This window comes from Aspergillus glaucus (assembly GCF_001890805.1).
Source record: "Aspergillus glaucus CBS 516.65 unplaced genomic scaffold ASPGLscaffold_42, whole genome shotgun sequence".
Classification (NCBI taxonomy): Eukaryota; Fungi; Ascomycota; class Eurotiomycetes; order Eurotiales; family Aspergillaceae; genus Aspergillus; species Aspergillus glaucus.
Window position 1 is genome coordinate 18,502 of NW_019170494.1, and position 16,425 is coordinate 34,926.

At 50.4% G+C, this 16,425-nt stretch overlaps 5 protein-coding genes across 5 annotated transcripts; 1 reads left to right on the top strand and 4 right to left on the bottom strand.

Annotated features, from left to right (window-relative positions):
* The first annotated feature begins 29 nt into the window (after positions 1-29).
* Positions 30-1,805, top strand: ASPGLDRAFT_53377 (FAD-dependent oxidoreductase). Its single transcript, XM_022547959.1, has 6 exons — positions 30-276; positions 325-362; positions 423-710; positions 766-1,051; positions 1,107-1,382; positions 1,431-1,805. The coding sequence occupies exons 1-6, from the start codon at positions 249-251 to the stop codon at positions 1,676-1,678; spliced, it is 1,164 nt and encodes a 387-aa protein (XP_022395390.1). The 5' UTR covers positions 30-248; the 3' UTR covers positions 1,679-1,805.
* On the bottom strand, positions 1,395-12,152 carry ASPGLDRAFT_1510333 (uncharacterized protein). Its single transcript, XM_022542208.1, has 8 exons — positions 11,667-12,152; positions 11,111-11,445; positions 8,329-11,045; positions 5,215-8,256; positions 3,352-5,163; positions 2,930-3,295; positions 2,529-2,869; positions 1,395-2,476 (listed from the first exon to the last, which is right to left on the bottom strand). The coding sequence occupies exons 1-8, from the start codon at positions 11,682-11,684 to the stop codon at positions 1,829-1,831; spliced, it is 9,279 nt and encodes a 3,092-aa protein (XP_022395391.1). The 5' UTR covers positions 11,685-12,152; the 3' UTR covers positions 1,395-1,828.
* On the bottom strand, positions 11,791-13,503 carry ASPGLDRAFT_70606 (amidase family protein; the record flags this gene model as incomplete). The annotated part of the gene is made up of 3 exons (XM_022549500.1): positions 11,791-12,824; positions 12,885-13,312; positions 13,364-13,503. The coding sequence occupies 3 exons, from the start codon at positions 13,501-13,503 to the stop codon at positions 11,791-11,793; spliced, it is 1,602 nt and encodes a 533-aa protein (XP_022395392.1).
* Positions 13,504-13,964: 461 nt separating this feature from the next.
* Positions 13,965-14,984, bottom strand: ASPGLDRAFT_138389 (uncharacterized protein; the record flags this gene model as incomplete). The annotated part of the gene is made up of 2 exons (XM_022541606.1): positions 13,965-14,601; positions 14,650-14,984. 2 exons carry the CDS (start codon positions 14,982-14,984, stop codon positions 13,965-13,967), a joined length of 972 nt encoding a protein of 323 aa, XP_022395393.1.
* Positions 14,985-15,227: 243 nt separating this feature from the next.
* Positions 15,228-16,333, bottom strand: ASPGLDRAFT_138384 (sterol desaturase family protein; the record flags this gene model as incomplete). The annotated part of the gene is made up of 3 exons (XM_022541605.1): positions 15,228-15,505; positions 15,558-16,063; positions 16,119-16,333. The coding sequence occupies 3 exons, from the start codon at positions 16,331-16,333 to the stop codon at positions 15,228-15,230; spliced, it is 999 nt and encodes a 332-aa protein (XP_022395394.1).
* Between the last annotated feature and the right edge of the window lie 92 nt (positions 16,334-16,425).

Sequence of the window (16,425 nt, forward strand, 5' to 3'; positions counted from 1 at the left end):
TGATAGTACCAAGTATAGAAGTGGATATGGAAGGAGAGCTTATAGTGAAGAGAGAAGAGAAAAGGAGGGAGAATCTGCAGTGACATCGCAGATCGAAACGGCCTTTACTCAATGGGGAAAAGCCTGCAGAATCCCGTGAAACCGGTATTTTTCGCGGGTTTTTCTGCTTCTTTTTGGCTTCTTCTCCGTCGCGTATAAATTAACTGCAGTCGGAATAGTTTTCCATCGTTGGTGACAGATATCATATAATGGATCGGGTTCTCATTGTGGGCGCTGGTATGTCCACTATACTTGGAGTACGGAGAGATACTAACTACTGACCAGGCGCTGCTGGACTCCTCATTGCGCAGGTTCTCAAGCGAGTACATATGGCTACCCCAGAATCCAGAATTCCTGCAGAACTATGGAGTAACAGTATATAGGAAAACATCCCCTGCACCATCTTCGAACAAGACCCTTCCTTCCGACCGCGCGACTGGAACTACGGTGTCTACTGGGCGCAGTCCGGTCTATCCGAATGTCTCCCCCCTGAATTGCTCGATCAGCTTGAGGATTGCCAGGTGGACAATCACACCCCTGCTGCGACGGATACCTTGCCCGGCTACAATGGCAAGACTGGGGAGAAGCTAGTTGATGTCCCGGCGCCGTATAGTTTGCGTCTCAAGCGGCGCAAGTTCCTGCAGCTCATCTCCACTGGTTTGGATATTCAGGTATGCGACCATATGAACCATTGGAGTGTGCGTATGCATATACTGACCCACGCAGCGCGGAAAACGTCTGGCCAGAATCGAATCAAACAACGACATCGTCACCGCATTCTTCGAAGATGGCTCCCAAGCGACCGGTAAACTACTGATCGGGGCTGAAGGTGCCCATTCGCGAGTCCGGGAGTACCTCATGGGTCCTGAAAAGTCAGCTCTCAAACCATCCCCTGTTGTATCGTCGATCGCGACCCCTCGACTTCCCGTTGATGTCGCAAGTGCCGTGCGCAAATTGCATCCTCGGTACTGCGCCGTGTTCCACCCGGACGGTTACTTTTGCTGGGTCGGAAGTATGTATCTGTACCACGGGAACCTGCGCCATAAGTTCATGCTGATTGTGTTTAGTTCATAACGAAACCGAAGACCCTGCTGAATCCGAGTTCCTGCTGCTGATGTCGTGGATCTCGGAGAATGATACTGGTTTGTCAGGCGAGGGTATCCTGCACGACCTCAAGGAAAAGGCCAGTCACTTTGCTGAGCCGTTTCGATCTGTCTTTGAGACTCTTGGCCCCGGTACCAAGATCTGGCACAGTCGCCTCTCGTATTGGGAGACACAGCCGTGGGATAACCACAACGGTACTCTCACGCTGGTCGGTGATGCTGCTCATCCCATGACTTTCCGTAAGTCCTCTTTCCGTGAGACATGATGAACGGGTACTGACTGGACAGACCGCGGCCAAGGACTCAACAATGCCATCCTCGACGCCGCCTCCCTCAGCCGCGAAATCGCCAAACTCCAAGATAAATCCCCCGGTGCCCTCCGACCGGCACTCGAGGCCTATGAAAAAGAAGTCCTAGTCAGAGGACGCGAAGTTGTCGAGTCGTCCAACCTGAACAGCGTCTCCATTCATAACTGGGGGGATCTGCAGAACTCGCCTCTGTTCAAGATGGGTTTGAAGAAAGATGCTACGGCGTAGATTAGTGTATACCCTTGCTTTTCTTTTGTTTCAACGCACAATACCCATCTTGTTTCGTTTAATCCAATTGTGTAAATAAGAAAGAGTACATAGTCAACTATCCCCAGAAATGTCACAGTATTGCAATATCACTGTCGTTCAAAATCGCCATCAATCATCCACCTCCATGGCATCGCTATCATTATCCTCATCGCTAGATCCGCTTTCATCAGATCCAATCTCAGATAGACTCTCAGATCCACTCTCGGACTCGCTCTCGCCATGACCATCATTCGTAATCCTAGCAAAGAAAGGATGATCGTTGCGCAACGGTCGTCCCTGACTGACATATCCCATCGGTGTCTGTCCAAAGTCCTGTCCAGTTCGTGTAGCCGCAAGCCACTCCTCCAAAAATCCAGTTACATTTTTACAAAATGCTCGTCCCTGCCAACCGAGTTCCTTGCTCGAGGCCGAAACGTGGGCTTTTACGACGTCCGAAACACCGGACAACGGAACACGCATGCCCATATATGCCATGATGCCCGCGTAATCGTCATATTCAAAGTACAGCCGTCCTGCTAGTAGACCGATCTCGATGATGACCTGCGTAGGAAGTGACTGTTTGAGTGTCGGGACGGTGTAGTACCGCATCTCGCTAAATTTCATCATCTGCCTGGTTATAGGCGGTGCATAGGTAATTAGATGGGTTTTGGGCAATTTGATGGTTTGAAGGATCGGGAGGACTGCTTCTGCTTCTTCGGGGATGACGACCATTGCCCTTTGTGCGCTGGGACACCAGAGAATCCAATGTAGCGGTCGCTATCAGAGTTAGCCAACCCATCACCATATTTCGATACGGCAGTCAACATACCAAGAAGTCATCACGCCACGAGGATGATCCCTTTGCCCACTTGATCGTCCGCGTAAACTCGCGAGAAACCAATACAAGGGTTGGTCGCGTAGTACGAATGCAGCACTTCTGCCCAGTCCTAGTCCGCGCCAAAGCCGCGTACATCGTCTCATACCATCCCTCTCCTTTCAATCTACCGGTTCTTGCAAAATCCAGCAGCTCCTGACACGGGCCTTCGAACTTCTCCGCTTCGAAGCGTGGCGGTTGTTGTTTTTCTCGTATCTGCTCTACTTCGAAGACGACTTCACGTTCTTGCTCTACCTCTTCGAAGGCGGAGGATGGGTGGGAATTCAGACCGCCGGCTATGCGGTTCTCTTACTGTCGAGCCAGTTCGTTCCAGTACGCCCGCAGCTCTTCGCAACCGGTAAACGAAGGTCGAGTCGTTTCGTTTTCCAATGTTGGATGGTAAAGCTGTTTCAACGTCTGTTTCTCATGTTGTAGGACAGCTTGTAGGTACTTAGATCGATGATCCTTCGAATTGAAAAACTGCGAATACGACCTGGCAGCTAGCTGTCGGGTGCAGAAATCGAATCCCTGAGCAAGGTACAGGTGCTGGATTTGTTCATTCGTGCGACAGGTCTGTTCAAGCAGCCAGTCGATGACATCCGTGACTTCAACAGTATCATTGTCCTCCTTCCGACGGTGGTCGAGGATACTGCGGTGCGCTTCCGGTGAGGCAACGAAAACAATTGATTGCGATGTGCCCAGTTGACGGAGTCTCATAGCAGCTAATGCACGTCAGCTAATACCGACCTGTGAGTATTATACTAGGATACAGGCATACCTTGGACGGTGTGATCTTTTGTCTGACCCAAACTCAAGGTAAGGGCACCACGGGCCGTAACTGGAAATTTCAAATCCGTACCACGAGTATGCGCCTCATCCATGTAGACAAGGCAGTCTTTCAAATCGTCCACAAAAGGGGAAGCCAGAAGAGATACCTCCTTACCATTTCGGTAGAAGACAGAAGGCCGATTGTGATTGAAATACACCGCAGCAGGAGCTTCTTGGTCGATGTCGAGCCATGCGCGTACCAGGTCTTTATTGTCAAATTCCAAAATATGCGCACCCGCATCAATCAACAATCGAATTCCCATTTCCTTCAACTTGGCAAGAAGCTGCATCTCGGAAATGTGATTTCCTTCATTGTTAATCGCCGCAACGTAGTTACGGTTTCTCTCTTGTAGCAAGTACGTGAGAACTTCGGCATTCGTGTGCGCAAGCCCGGGGAGATCATCCTGCTGGATTGTCAAAGGGAGCATCTGTCGATTATCGTTCGTGCCGCTAAAACCAGTGGTCAATGAGCCCTCCGATGCTATACTGTTAGTGGTGAAAATTGGAATATCCCATCCAGACATCTGCAGCTTGTACTTGAATTGCTTCGCATGGACTGGGAAGACGAAGTGACACAAGTAATAATTGATGACCTCAACCTGGTACCGCAAGTGGCTCCAGATCTCTGCGATTTGAACACCATCATCGAAATTGATCAAATTCCACTTGCGTAGTCGATCAGGTAGGTCAACCGCCTGCTCCGTCCAACGATTGTAATCACTAGAGGGATCATCCGACCGCAAAAGACACACCAATCCTTGACGGAGCTGTGCAATAGTCAGACCATTGTGGTAGAAAGCCAAGCAGGTAAGCATGATAGCCACGTCTGGATGACCCCATTCGGCTTGGTCTGACGGGACGCCTTTCGCGTGGAAGGGAACTGCAATCGGATCTCGTCCCGGATGAAGGCCATACTGAACATTCCAGCGCTTTTGCAAGCATAAAAGTAGAATCCCGTGAACCAAAAGACCCCGGAGCAAGTAAAGTACTTGCATCTCACGGCTGGTAGGGCCCAATCTGTTCACTATTTCCTCTATGACCGACTCGAGGACGTTCTCCTCCAGCAAAAACTCCTTCATTTCAGGCAGGTCATAAAGAGGCAGAATGTTCGTGCGCCCTTCACAGATGTCGTCAACCAAGTGCGTTCGAAGAGCCTTTTCAACATCCGGTCGCGGAAAATACACCAATGGGAAACCACCACTTGTTCGTCGAACGACCTTGATACTCTGAGGATAAGTCTCTTGAAGGCTGTCCAAGTGCGTATCCACCACAGCGAGAAGAAGCTGGGTCACTCTCCATCGATGGGGATGTCCGTCCACTACAAACTGCGGTCCACTCGGGTAGATGAGCTGGGTTCTAACGGCCAAGGTGAAGTCGCATTCGTCAATAACGTCGCGAGACACTTCATCTAACCAAGATTGCATCTTGATCATGCTGCTTGCAGACTCATCCTTGCCATCATATAGCGCCTGGATCCCACTGAGGCGGAAAGATAATACATGTTCAGGGAGAGTGAGGATGACACCAGACTCGTTACGGATTCTCTTGTGGAGGTTCCAGTAGTTCTCAATGCCCACCCGTGTGGTAGGTGTTTTTCGCGAAAAATGAACATGGCATATCTCACGACCAACCAGCCCTCCAAGGCGGGATTGGAGAACCTGCGCAGTCTGCAGTAAAAGAGCCCTCGGAACAATCAGCCGCGAAAGAGACTTCTTATTCGCTAGGGCACAGGCGACCATAGGCAAGATGACGGATGTTTTTCCTGTTGCGAAATTAGTATGAGCGATGTTGAGCCGTGCTTGTCTGTACTTACCCTGACCCATGTTCATCTGGAGCACAGAATTAGCACCAGACGCCGGCGCAATTGTCGCATGCGCGACTTCCACCTGCTGCTCTCGAATGAGGAAGTTTGAGTCGATCTCCAAAAGCAACCAGTCAGGATTATCATCCACTTCCCAATTCTCATGTCCCGATGTGGCCAGCTCTTCGCCAAGTCTTTTATTGTCGTTCTTCGTCAGCGCGTCGTAAATTCGCAAGAGATGCTGCAGTCTAGTAATGCATAGCCCATATGCATCGATGGCCTGCCGCATATCACTGCCGAACTTGATTGGTTGCGTTGACCTAAGGTTCTCGAGGAGAGTGACTGGGTTTAGGCATGGGTAAAGGAAGCCGGCATTCAACCATCTGTATCGACCGTCGTCTGCCGTCATACTATCGCAGATGGTCTGAAACAACGATTCCACAATCTTCTGGGTTTTTTTAATTCCCTCGCTCACGTCGCTGAGAGCTGGGACAAGGTGAGATACAGAAGGTCCGACTTGACGCTCCACGAGTACCTCAAGGCTCGTCATGAGACCCTCGCCATACTGTTTCCGAAGGGCATTGGTCGAGTAATTCATGTCATCAATGATAGTCCTGAGTTCCTGTAGCTCTGAAGAAAGACGCTTCTTCTCTGATTCTTCACTCCTGCTATCGGGACTTGCAATAATCGACATGACGGCCGCACCAGCTTGAAACGTCATTGACTGTTGGAAAAATCGATTTGGACCCTTTCTGTTAATCAGATGCTTTAGTAATGATGGCACAACAGGGCCGCGCGAAGGTCGACTATGGTAAATAGTCGTCTCGAGGGTCCCTGGCGGTCTCACAAAAGGCTCAGTTTCTTGGTGACGATCGAATGCTCTTTGCACTTTGTCAAGATGGTTGGCAAATTCGCGATTATACAAGCGCCGTCGCCATGTGTCTAAAATAGCTTGCATAGCCATGGCCTTATTGACAAGTTTCAATCTGACATCGTTGATGGATGGCATTCCAGCTGGCCACTGAAAAAGGAGCGTGTTCGCGACTTTTTCACACTCCCTCTGGCACTGGTCATTATGCTGTTTCTCCAAAGTATCCTGCTGCTCAGCTGTAGACCCTGTGGGACACTGATTGGGGTTGAATGGTGTGCAATAGGGCTCAACGAGCTTCTTAAGGTCGGCGAGCTCTGGCTTCTGGTACATTCCGAAACTCACATACTCATTGTGCTTCGGCAGCGACAGCCCGTTCAATTCCCCCAGAAGAAAGAAGGCGAGAGCTGATCGAAGGATTTCCATATTCACATTTCTGGAAAATGCTACAGTCGCCATCCGGAAAAGGAAATCGTCACGGCGGTCTGGCCGTCGGCTTGAACGGCACAGCATAGTCAATGGTCCCCATTCCACACCGACATTTAGTTCCAGAAGATCGGTGATCCCATTCCCAGTAAGAGGGGTGTTGTAACCGCGCACGTAAGGTAGTTTTTCCAGCAAGTCCTTCAGGTTTGAGGGCGCACGAGCTCGAGAAGGACGTGTGTTGATGAGTAGGGCAATTTCGTAAACCCGGTTAGTCTCCGTTGAACTGAGCCATCCATGCCGCGCCTCGTAGAAATGATCAATTGCAGAATCCAGATCATTCTCAAAAAGTTTCAGTCTCTCATACTGCTGGCGATGGGCATGGCTTCTCTGGCGCAGATGCAAGACATCTTCGCTGTCAAGTTCTGGCACCTGTATACGCGGTACAGTGAACGATGCGAGATGCTTGATACGATGTAGAATACGCTCGACCACCGTCCGGTAAGCATCGTGCTGAATCGTCGTGGTCAGCTGCTTGTTCCATCTCACGGTCTGTTGCCTCTTTAGCTGGGGCGGGTAATAGACACGTCGTGGAGTTAGTCGAGCTATTTCAATCAAGCGCTGAAATGGTAGCTTCTCCGAGACCATCCAAGGTTGCATCCCAGCAGATGAAAGACATGTCAGGGCCTCCTCAGTCCCGGTTCTTCCTGTCAATGTGTCTGGCAAGGGGAATGAAGTGTATGCGTGGAGTTGGGCCTTCAAGAGCAACAGTTGGGGATCGGGTGCACACTGCAAGCGTCCCAGAACACTGTTGATCGAATATTGACCGTAGCACCTGTTGTTCAAAATCCGAATTGCTACATGATGACCCTTGAGCTCGTATCGCACCGACCCCATGGGAATCATCACGCTCCGCTGATGCTGGTTCCGGACGTCTCGAAGCACGAGCATGCTTTGCAGTCCGTACCAAGTACCCGCATCCTGGTCAGTATCAATCATGCATCTCAGTTGTTTTGATTCCAGTGATCCCCGTTCGTTTACGCAGAATTCGAGGTCCATCCGTTTGAGTTCGACGGTCAGGTTCGCTTCCGATGGTTGATACACTGTGATCTGTCCTGGATTTTCGAACTGTTCAAACACCTTGGTAACTTTGTGACACAGTTCACTGAGAGGGTTGACCAGAGATACGTCTTGTCGATACCCTCTTCGAGCTGGGAAGTCCAGAATCCAGTTATCCAGACTCCCGAGGCCCCATTTTCGCGACCGATTGCGAAACTCCAGGTGACCATTGTCCAGATCGAGCCAATGTACATAGCCCTCAATCAACGTACCAGGAAGATCGGTTTCGACATCATTGCGAAAGATTGACCTTTCCACAAACTCCAGGAGCGCTTGATGGATGCGAGCTCGAACCACAACCTTGCCGTCTATACGTCCAGCATGAACCTGATGACCTTCTCTGAGATGAGCGATGGCGTATGTCATCCCAGGCATTGCGGACGGGTATGCCGACAGGACCTGATTGTGAAAGAGTTCCTGGATGACCGGAGACTCCTGGATATCTCTTGGGAGTCGACCAATGGGTTGATAATCTATGAGCAAATGACCCTCCAGGAGATGGAAATGAACTCGTTGCCTCGGCATGTACGCAGTTTCCCTGGTCTCAGAGGTCAACCACCAAATGTCAGATGACAAGAAACTCCATTGTCCGTAAGACCTCTGATTCCCCGCAGCTTCCGGCCAGATACTGTCAATGGCAGCTACTACACCCTGGGTACATTGCTCAACGGACTGTCATAGTTCGTCCTTGAAGCTGACGGTCATCGCCAGATCACGGATGAGCATGCCCTTGAGGAGTGTGGACAGGTTGGACGGGTTCGTGTAGAGATTTTCCTGTACGGCAATTGAAGCTTCAATGAAACAGCTGAGAGAGTCTTCGTCGAAGGTGGACTGTTTGGTTTTGGTATCCGAAAAGAAAGTCCTCTTGCAAATCAAAGCGCTGGCTAAAGCGTAGCTCATAGCATGTCGGGCATGATCGCTATCTCGAGCATGACGAACCTCTTGTCGAAGTACACGAATCCACTCCAGTGAAATCCGTCGAATTTTTTCAAGTACACGCAAAGTTCCTCGGGCAGAGCGGCGAGATCCCAATGTGCAGACACGAAGGACGAGAATTAGCAAAGTACTCATATAATGAGTCTCGCGCCAATTAGGAGAAACCGCTTCGAGATGGCATCTGATTTGGTCCAACATTTGTGTGCAAAATCCGTCGTCTTCGAAAGGCACATGAATCAGACGCAGCTTATCACGGGGCTGCTTTGCCATCGGTCCAGCCTGATGACACAAAAAAGAATACACATGCATCGTCTCCTCGAGGCTGAAGTTGAGATTCGCGGACCCCAGCTCCCTTAGCATGCACAACCATCGGGACTCCCTAGTGGACAAAAGACTCTTATATGCAGTTGCTTGGTGGACAGTCAATTTCGGGGGGCAGCAGGACTGGCTGACGATAATCTCGTGCGAGGAAGGTCCGCGAGCATCAGCCGCAAACTCCGGGGAATCTTTGATGTTCAGTAAGTTCAAGGCAGACTCGTTCAGCGCAAACAGATGAGCAATCGTGGCTGGAAATTGCATTCGGTGTGCCCATCGATTCTCTTTCGCATCATGATACGAAAACCTGAGACCAAATGGATAAACGACCTGTTTCTCAGAGGCAGGGGGGCGAACACCCTTGTAGTGCGTTACAAGGAAAGATTTGGTATCAGAAGCCAGTCCAAACCACTTTGTGTAAATGCGGTCATTCTTGCGGTATTCCCGTAATTGACCATAGTCGGCGAGATGCATCTTTGGGGGGTGGGAATTATCCGCCTCAGCCCGGGGGCATGATAGAATGCTGAGAAGCCTCCACGTTGTCTCCCGATAAACATGGAGCTTTTCCGGTATAGTCAGTTCGAACAGTATGGCCTGTAGCTGGATTTCGTTGGAAGGTAGGAAATCCTCGTGCACGCCCAGCTGAAGGCTTTTGCGTTCGCTCTTCAAGCGACAGTGATCGCATTTCGAGTATCCTCTTCTACCGCCTATACACGAGCAAGTCATTTGGGATATTTGATGGCAAAGGTTTTCGTGTCGTGTATTCACCGACCTCATTTGCCGTAGCTTTTCTTCCTTGGACTTTTCTGATTCGTCAGTAATCTTGTCTTCCAGTTCTTCCAGTTGAGCAGAAACAGCACTTAGCTGGCAGTATTGGCTGGGAAAGGCATTCTTCTCTGGGTCCGAAAAGATGGAGAGGGATGAGAATCGACCTTTGCGTCTTTCATCCAGGTATTCCTGTAGCTTTTGCAAGCGCTTCATGTCTCTCAATCGGGGCAGCTGAAGGACATCCAATGCCCCTGGAAGAAATCCCGGATGGTAATCTTTCAGCAAAGGAAACTTGACGACTGCACACGCATCCATGACTTTCCACGCTTCAAAGACCAACAGTACCGTCAGACTCTTTTGCTCGACACTGCAATTGTAGGCATTGATTGCCAGTTCCAAATAGGGTACGATCAATCTAGCCAGTCGATAACATTTGCATCCGTTGTTCGATGACTTGATCAATTTCGCAAGCTCTTCTTCCATTGAAAAAAGCTTATAGTAAGGCGCAAGAAATTGTTCGAAGCCCTTCACAGGAATCTTCTCCGATCCGTTCGCTGTCGGCTTTGCTGCTGCTTGGGTTTGGCGAGAACGGTTAAGTGCATGCTGGAGAACTTGGGAGCTGTTTGGTAACGTCAGATGTAAATCGTTGTCGCTTGCACGAAGTGGAAACGAGGGGATGCGTCGTCGAATAAAGTTCTTGTACGAGGACCATTCTGTGTCTATGGCCTGGGACACTGCTTGAATGTGCTTCTCGCAGAACTGTCCTACAGTATCAAAGAAACTGCGGTACAGGCCATAAGCACCCTGGAAAGCCGCTTCCGTCCTTTCTGCTTCAAGTTTCGCCAGTCGCCGGCATAGCTTGGCTCGCAAGAAATGAACTTCTTCTATGCTCATGGACTTTGCGCAATCCTGGAGAAGTTGTGTGTGGAGCACGCACTGAAGGAACTTGTAGTTTACACAGCCCCATTCAGGAGATAGCTCAGCATACAAGATCCTCTGAACGCACACTCGTATGACAAGCCAAAAAGCGCTTCGTCGCCACGGGCGCTCGGCATTCGACCAGCACACATCATCCCAGAGTCGCTTCTGAAGAAGTGGAGGATAAACTCGCTCCCCAAGAGCCTCGAGCAGCGCCATCAGCATCTGAGTGATAAGAGCAGGGTCAACAGTGTCACGAATCTCTGCCAATGTGACACCTGCCTTCCTGGCTTTGGCGGCAAATTGTTTGATCGATTCAGCGCTTGCCTGCTCCAGGAACGAGGCCAGGCTTTCGATAAAAGATTGTTGTCGGAAGCGAAGAAGTGGTATGGAAACGGCCGTGCCAGGGAAGTTGCATCCGAGTGCCTTTGCTGATCCCAAGACATCTTCAGCCCTTGGAGACGCTTCAAACGCTTCAAATATCACATTCGACGTTCTGTTAAATAGAAAAGAAGAGTGTCAGTACAGCAAATCACAACCCTAGAGCCAGGTGACACTTACTCTCGTTCGTAACGGATCAGAAGACCTGCATTCTGTTCTGACACATGCACGATGACAGGCACATTGTCTTTGACACGCTGCAAAGCCTCCACGAGCGCCTTCTTATCTACCACTCCCTTTTGGTGGATTCTCCAACATGACTCCAGAGCCTTCGTAACTGCCTTCCATGCCCTATCTGAGCCTTGGCCAGTGAGTGAGACGAGGGTGTCTGACGCCCGTAGCATCCGTGACGCGAGACTTTCCTCAATACGAGCAAGATTGTTATCGAAGCTAGCAGGACGCTTGGGTGGCAGAGCAACATGGTTGAAGGTTCCCCTCAGGGTACCCAACGACATCTTGAATACTTAGCTGTGCCTTTGCCGTCATGAAGAATATCCATCGATATGAATAGGGGGAAATGGAAAATGTTGAAGGAAAACTGGGGACCAAGAGAAGAGAAAAGTGAAGTGTGCAGGACAAAGTGAAAGGTGGGATGCTGTTTCGTTTGTTTGAATGCAAGTGAATGCGCTTCTCCCAACGTGGAAACCGTGAAGCAATGGTAGACTGGTGGCCTTACCAACATCTTCGTTGCCATGTTTCCAAGCTATAGCTTCTTCAACCATTACTAGCAGTCATCAATTTTTTGAGATATATCTAGCCGCATGACATTCGTGAGCATTAAGAGTATATAAACTATGCGTCTATTCGTTAATCACAGGAATATTACGAGTCCGATACCCACGCCACTCAGGCAGAGTACGCTTCCACTGAGTATCCGTAGATTTCTGCAGATCCTCAATAGCACTTGCGTACTTGATCAACGTCGGTTCCGCAAACGCCGTGTGCATGATCGCCAGTCCGTACGGCATACCAGAAGCGCGGTTTACGCCAGCCGGGACAGTAATCACTGGATAGCCGGCCTGCGCTGCGATCTGAATGCTCTGAGCGACATCTGGTGGCACGAGAAGGCCATCCAAGACGCTGTCGCCGTGCTGCAGAGCTTCATCGATGCCTTCTTCGCGAGTGGTTCGGCGACAGAATGAGAGTGCCTGCCAGTAGGTTTTGTCCATCACTCCTTTGGTCGCTAGAGATGCCTCGAGACCGTCTTGTCCAGACGCAAACGCGGGATGGACGTCAGGGTGTCCGCCCTCGGAGCCAGCGTTCTCGGCATTGTACGCGACTAAATCCTCTAGTGAGCGCATGGAGGTATTGTCCAACTCTGCGAGATATGCCTTGATGTTGTTGTAGAAGTCGACTTTGATGTAGGTGTACTCAGATTCGTTAGGATAACCACGCACGGTTCCATAATCCCAGTCCCAACCGGTAGGCGAAACAATCTTTTGGTGATGCGGTAACTCAGTTCCATTGATTATGATCGCGCCGGCTTCCTTTATCAAATCTAGAAGATCCATTAGCTGGGATAGCTGCTCTGGGCCAGCTAGTTTCCAGAAGGATTCCCATGGCAGGCCAAATACTGCGCCCTGAAGACTACTCTTGTTGCTCAGAAATTGAGCGTAGCCTCCAGAGGGAGTTTTCCCTTGCTGCGAATGTGTAGCATTGTCGCGGTCATCCACACCGTAGATGGCATCTAGTGCATAGGTTGCATCGCGCACCGTTTTCCCAAATGTACCTATGGTATCTTGATTCAATGACTCGGGGATAGTACCGCTGCGCGACGTTAAGCCGACTGTAGGTTTGATACCGACTATGGCATTCCGTTCTGCCGGGTTGATTACTATATTACTGTTAGAGATGCCGCGCAACGAGCTGGAATGTTTGTGTGGAGTCCACATACCACTACCATCTGTCTCCGTACCCACGGAAAAGGGGACAAGGTTGGCACCGACAGCGACTCCAGGCCCAGAGCTACTCCCACCCGGGTTGACCGTCAAGTTATAAGCACTGCGACACTGGCCTCCACGGCCGGAGTAGCCTTCCGAGTAGTTGTTCGATCTCATGTCGGCCCATTCGCTCAACGCGGCCTTTCCCAGCAACAAGGCTCCTGCTTCACGTAACTGGCGTATCACAAACGCGTCCCGCGGGACTATAGATCCCAATAGTGCCCAGCTGCCAGAGGTAGTCTCCATACGGTCCTTTGTCCCTATATTATCCTTTGCGACGAATGGGATCCCGTGTAACGGACCGCGGATCTGGTCGTTGTCGCGCTCTTCGTCGAGCTTTGCTGCAATCGTGAAGGCATCTGGGTTTATTTGCAAAATCGCACTTGATAACGGTTAGTCAATTCAATGCCACCTGTGAGGATTGTGAGTGTACTTGAGGTAGCTGCTGGTTTGATAAATGCGCTCCAGATAGCAAGAAACGAGATCAACGCTGGACAGGGCCCGCGATGTCAACAACCCCTGAATATCGTCTATGCTCGCTTCTTCCAGCTGAATCCCCCGGCACGGGCGCATAGGAAACAGATCCGATCCATTGTTTCCAACAATCAGAGAGCCGTTTGCCAATTGAGAATCTCGCGTGTAGTTTGTACCTAGACTGGAATCCTCGCAACGGGTCAGTGTGACTAGGCCCAGGAACCCCGCCGCCGCTAGAAAAACAGCGGAAAACATCACAATCCAAAATAATGCTCAACAGACCGACGCGTATGGCAATTGACCTTTTGAATAGAATTGGTGGCTACGGAAGGGATGGCGCGCAGGCTTATAGGAACGGCATTATTGTGGCCTGAGGTGTCTATATCCACTCAGTTCAGCTATTCCTATTTTGGCGATTGAGGCAAGGAGATAGGGCTGTTAATGTTTCGAGCATTGGTCTTGTTTATAACCCTTGGTTTCATTTATGGTAACCGAGGTTCATGAAGTTATGATGATCCTATCCAGAACCCTGGGCCAGAACAGCTATATACAACAGGTTTTTATACAGTAAACTTAATCTTGTTCGTCTCCGCCGACTCCTTCGCAATCTGCTTAACAGCCTCCTCACCAACTTCATCAAAAATATCATATCCCCATCTCCCCGGGAAATTGAACCGCTTATGTCGTTCCAACGAGTTAAGCTGCGCAAACGCATCCTCGGGGAGCTTCTTGATCAGCAAGTTACTCGCGATGCGCGAGGGAGTAACACTCTTAGGCAGGACGACTGTGCCGCGCTGAACTCCCCAGCTTCCCAGGACAACGCCAGGGTCCATACCTAACCTCCCAGCCACCTCGTGAACGAGTGGGTCGTCGACGGTGCGGGGCTCGCCGGTCTGGTTGTTGCCCAGGGGCGAGTATGCCTGTAGGAGGATGTTCTTGCTGCGGCTGTACTGGAGGAGGTCGGGCTGGGTGAGGTAAGGGTGCGCCTCGACTTGGTTCACCGCGGGGACGACGTCGACCTGGGAGATGAGACGGTCGAGGTGGCGGATGTTGAAGTTGGAGACGCCGATGGCTTTGACTTTGCCGGTGGCTAGCAGTTTCTCCATGGCCTTGTAGGTGGTCACGTAGTCGATGTCGGCCAGCTGGAAGATACCTTCCTCGTTGATGGGGAACCATTTTTCACCGCGAACAAAGGCGCTGTTTTTGTTAGCATTCGCCGCATTTTTCCGGGGCTATCAGACTTACACTGGCCAATGCATCAAATACAGATCCAAATACGCAACACCCAAATCGCTCAACGTCTTGTCCAACGCCGCGTCAACATCCTCGGGCGCATGCTTGGTGTTCCACAACTTGCCAGTCAAGAAGATTTCCTCACGCGCGACACCAGAGTTCTTGATTCCCTGGCCGACTTCCGTCTCGTTGCGATAGATAGCAGCGCAGTCGATGTGACGGTATCCCTCTCGCAGGGCGGTTTCAACGGCGCGCTCGACTTCGTGCGGGGCAGCTTGCCAGGTGCCGAAGCCGACGGCGGGGATTTGGGCGCCGGTGTTGAGGGTGAAGTGCGCAGGGAGGGGCATTTTGTCTGGAATGAGTTATTTATTTTCGAGCAAAGGATGACGGATGCGGTTGTATTTATATGGTCGTACGGACCAAGTCCGAGATGCGGATATCGACAGTAGAGACGGATAAAGGATACATTTCCGCCATTCACTCGGATTCTGTGAGGTCACAGTAGAGGGTCATAACCATAGTCTGTTATTATTAAAATGTACAGTTCCACCTATAAATTTTTAGTCGTTTCCCAGGACCAGCTCTCTTTCTCATGAATCCTTCTCGGTTCCTGTAGTATAACACCGATCATCCTCGCCTTCAACCTCTTTCACCAACTGGTTCATCTCCTTGATTTGCTTGTCAATCTCCTTCTTCTCCATGCGCTGCTCGCGGTCGAACAGCTCGATATTTGGCTTGCGGTAGCTGCCTCCGACGCGGTCCCAGAACGTGGTGAATTGGCCGTAGTTGTAGTTGAAGTAGTAGTGGTGAATAGTATGGCAAGCAGACCCGTTGACCACGGGCGAGTTCATCGCATATTCACCGTCATCTAGTATGATGTCAATTTCTATTAGTGCCATCTAACCCGGGTAAGAACTTACGGATCATGACAGTCCAGATGGTGACAAACGTAAACAGACCGAGGTACGCCGCCTTCTGAAGAGGAAACAGAACCGGGAACACATGGTACGGAACGCTTTGAGCCCAGCCATCCAACGGATGGAACGCATAACTAGCGTACGGAGTCGAAATGATCCATTTGTGATGCGGCTTGTGAAACCGCTTGTAGATCATCGGATGGTGCAGTCCACGATGAATCCAGTAGATGCCAAAGTCCGTAAACGCGATGAACAGCGGATACTGGATGTAGTTGTAAAGAGGGAACGGGGCCTCTGTCGGAAAATCGTATAGCTTGGTGAGTCCTTGCGTTTCGGCCACGAAGAATGGGGCTGTCAAGGCGGACATGACGGGCATTGCGCTCAATGCTTGTCGGATCTCCATGGGGATCTGATTGCGCAGGAACTTGGGGTGCTGCATAGTTCGATGGTCGTAGACGAAGTAGTAGGAGATGGTTGCGCTAAGGAAGTATAGGAACAGACCGAAGACCCTGATTGCAATTGGTCAGTCTATGCAATTCTGCCATTTTGACGCAGGATACTCACCAAATAATCATAAAGAAGCTTAAAAACTGCCGTAGGATATGCTCTCTAGGCAAACGCGAAAGATATGCCCATTGAGTAGGCGCAAGATCCAGATAACGGCCGACATTCTCGTTATATAGCACAGAGGGCTTGACGGGATTGCCGTGGACAGGCAAGACCGCGGCGTATGCGCGATCCAGCACAAACGTATCTAGTACATCCAGCAAGACATCCATTTTGACATTGACGATCCGTGGAAAAAAGAGATAGGTTTGAATGAATTCCGCGGTTGTTTTATTTTTAAGTATCCAAGAAACAGCGTCATATT

Excerpts from the sequence above, each read along its gene's own strand:
- ASPGLDRAFT_1510333 (XM_022542208.1), bottom strand. Across the intron at positions 11,046-11,110 it reads CTGATCCGTTACGAACGAGA|AACGTCGAATGTGATATTTG; the intron begins GTAAGTGTCACC and ends TCTATTTAACAG. Across the intron at positions 2,477-2,528 it reads CGTGGCGTGATGACTTCTTG|CGACCGCTACATTGGATTCT; the intron begins GTATGTTGACTG and ends TAACTCTGATAG.
- ASPGLDRAFT_53377 (XM_022547959.1), top strand. The coding sequence starts at position 249 with ATGGATCGGGTTCTCATTGTGGGCGCTG. Across the intron at positions 277-324 it reads GGTTCTCATTGTGGGCGCTG|GCGCTGCTGGACTCCTCATT; the intron begins GTATGTCCACTA and ends ACTACTGACCAG. Across the intron at positions 1,052-1,106 it reads TTACTTTTGCTGGGTCGGAA|TTCATAACGAAACCGAAGAC; the intron begins GTATGTATCTGT and ends GATTGTGTTTAG.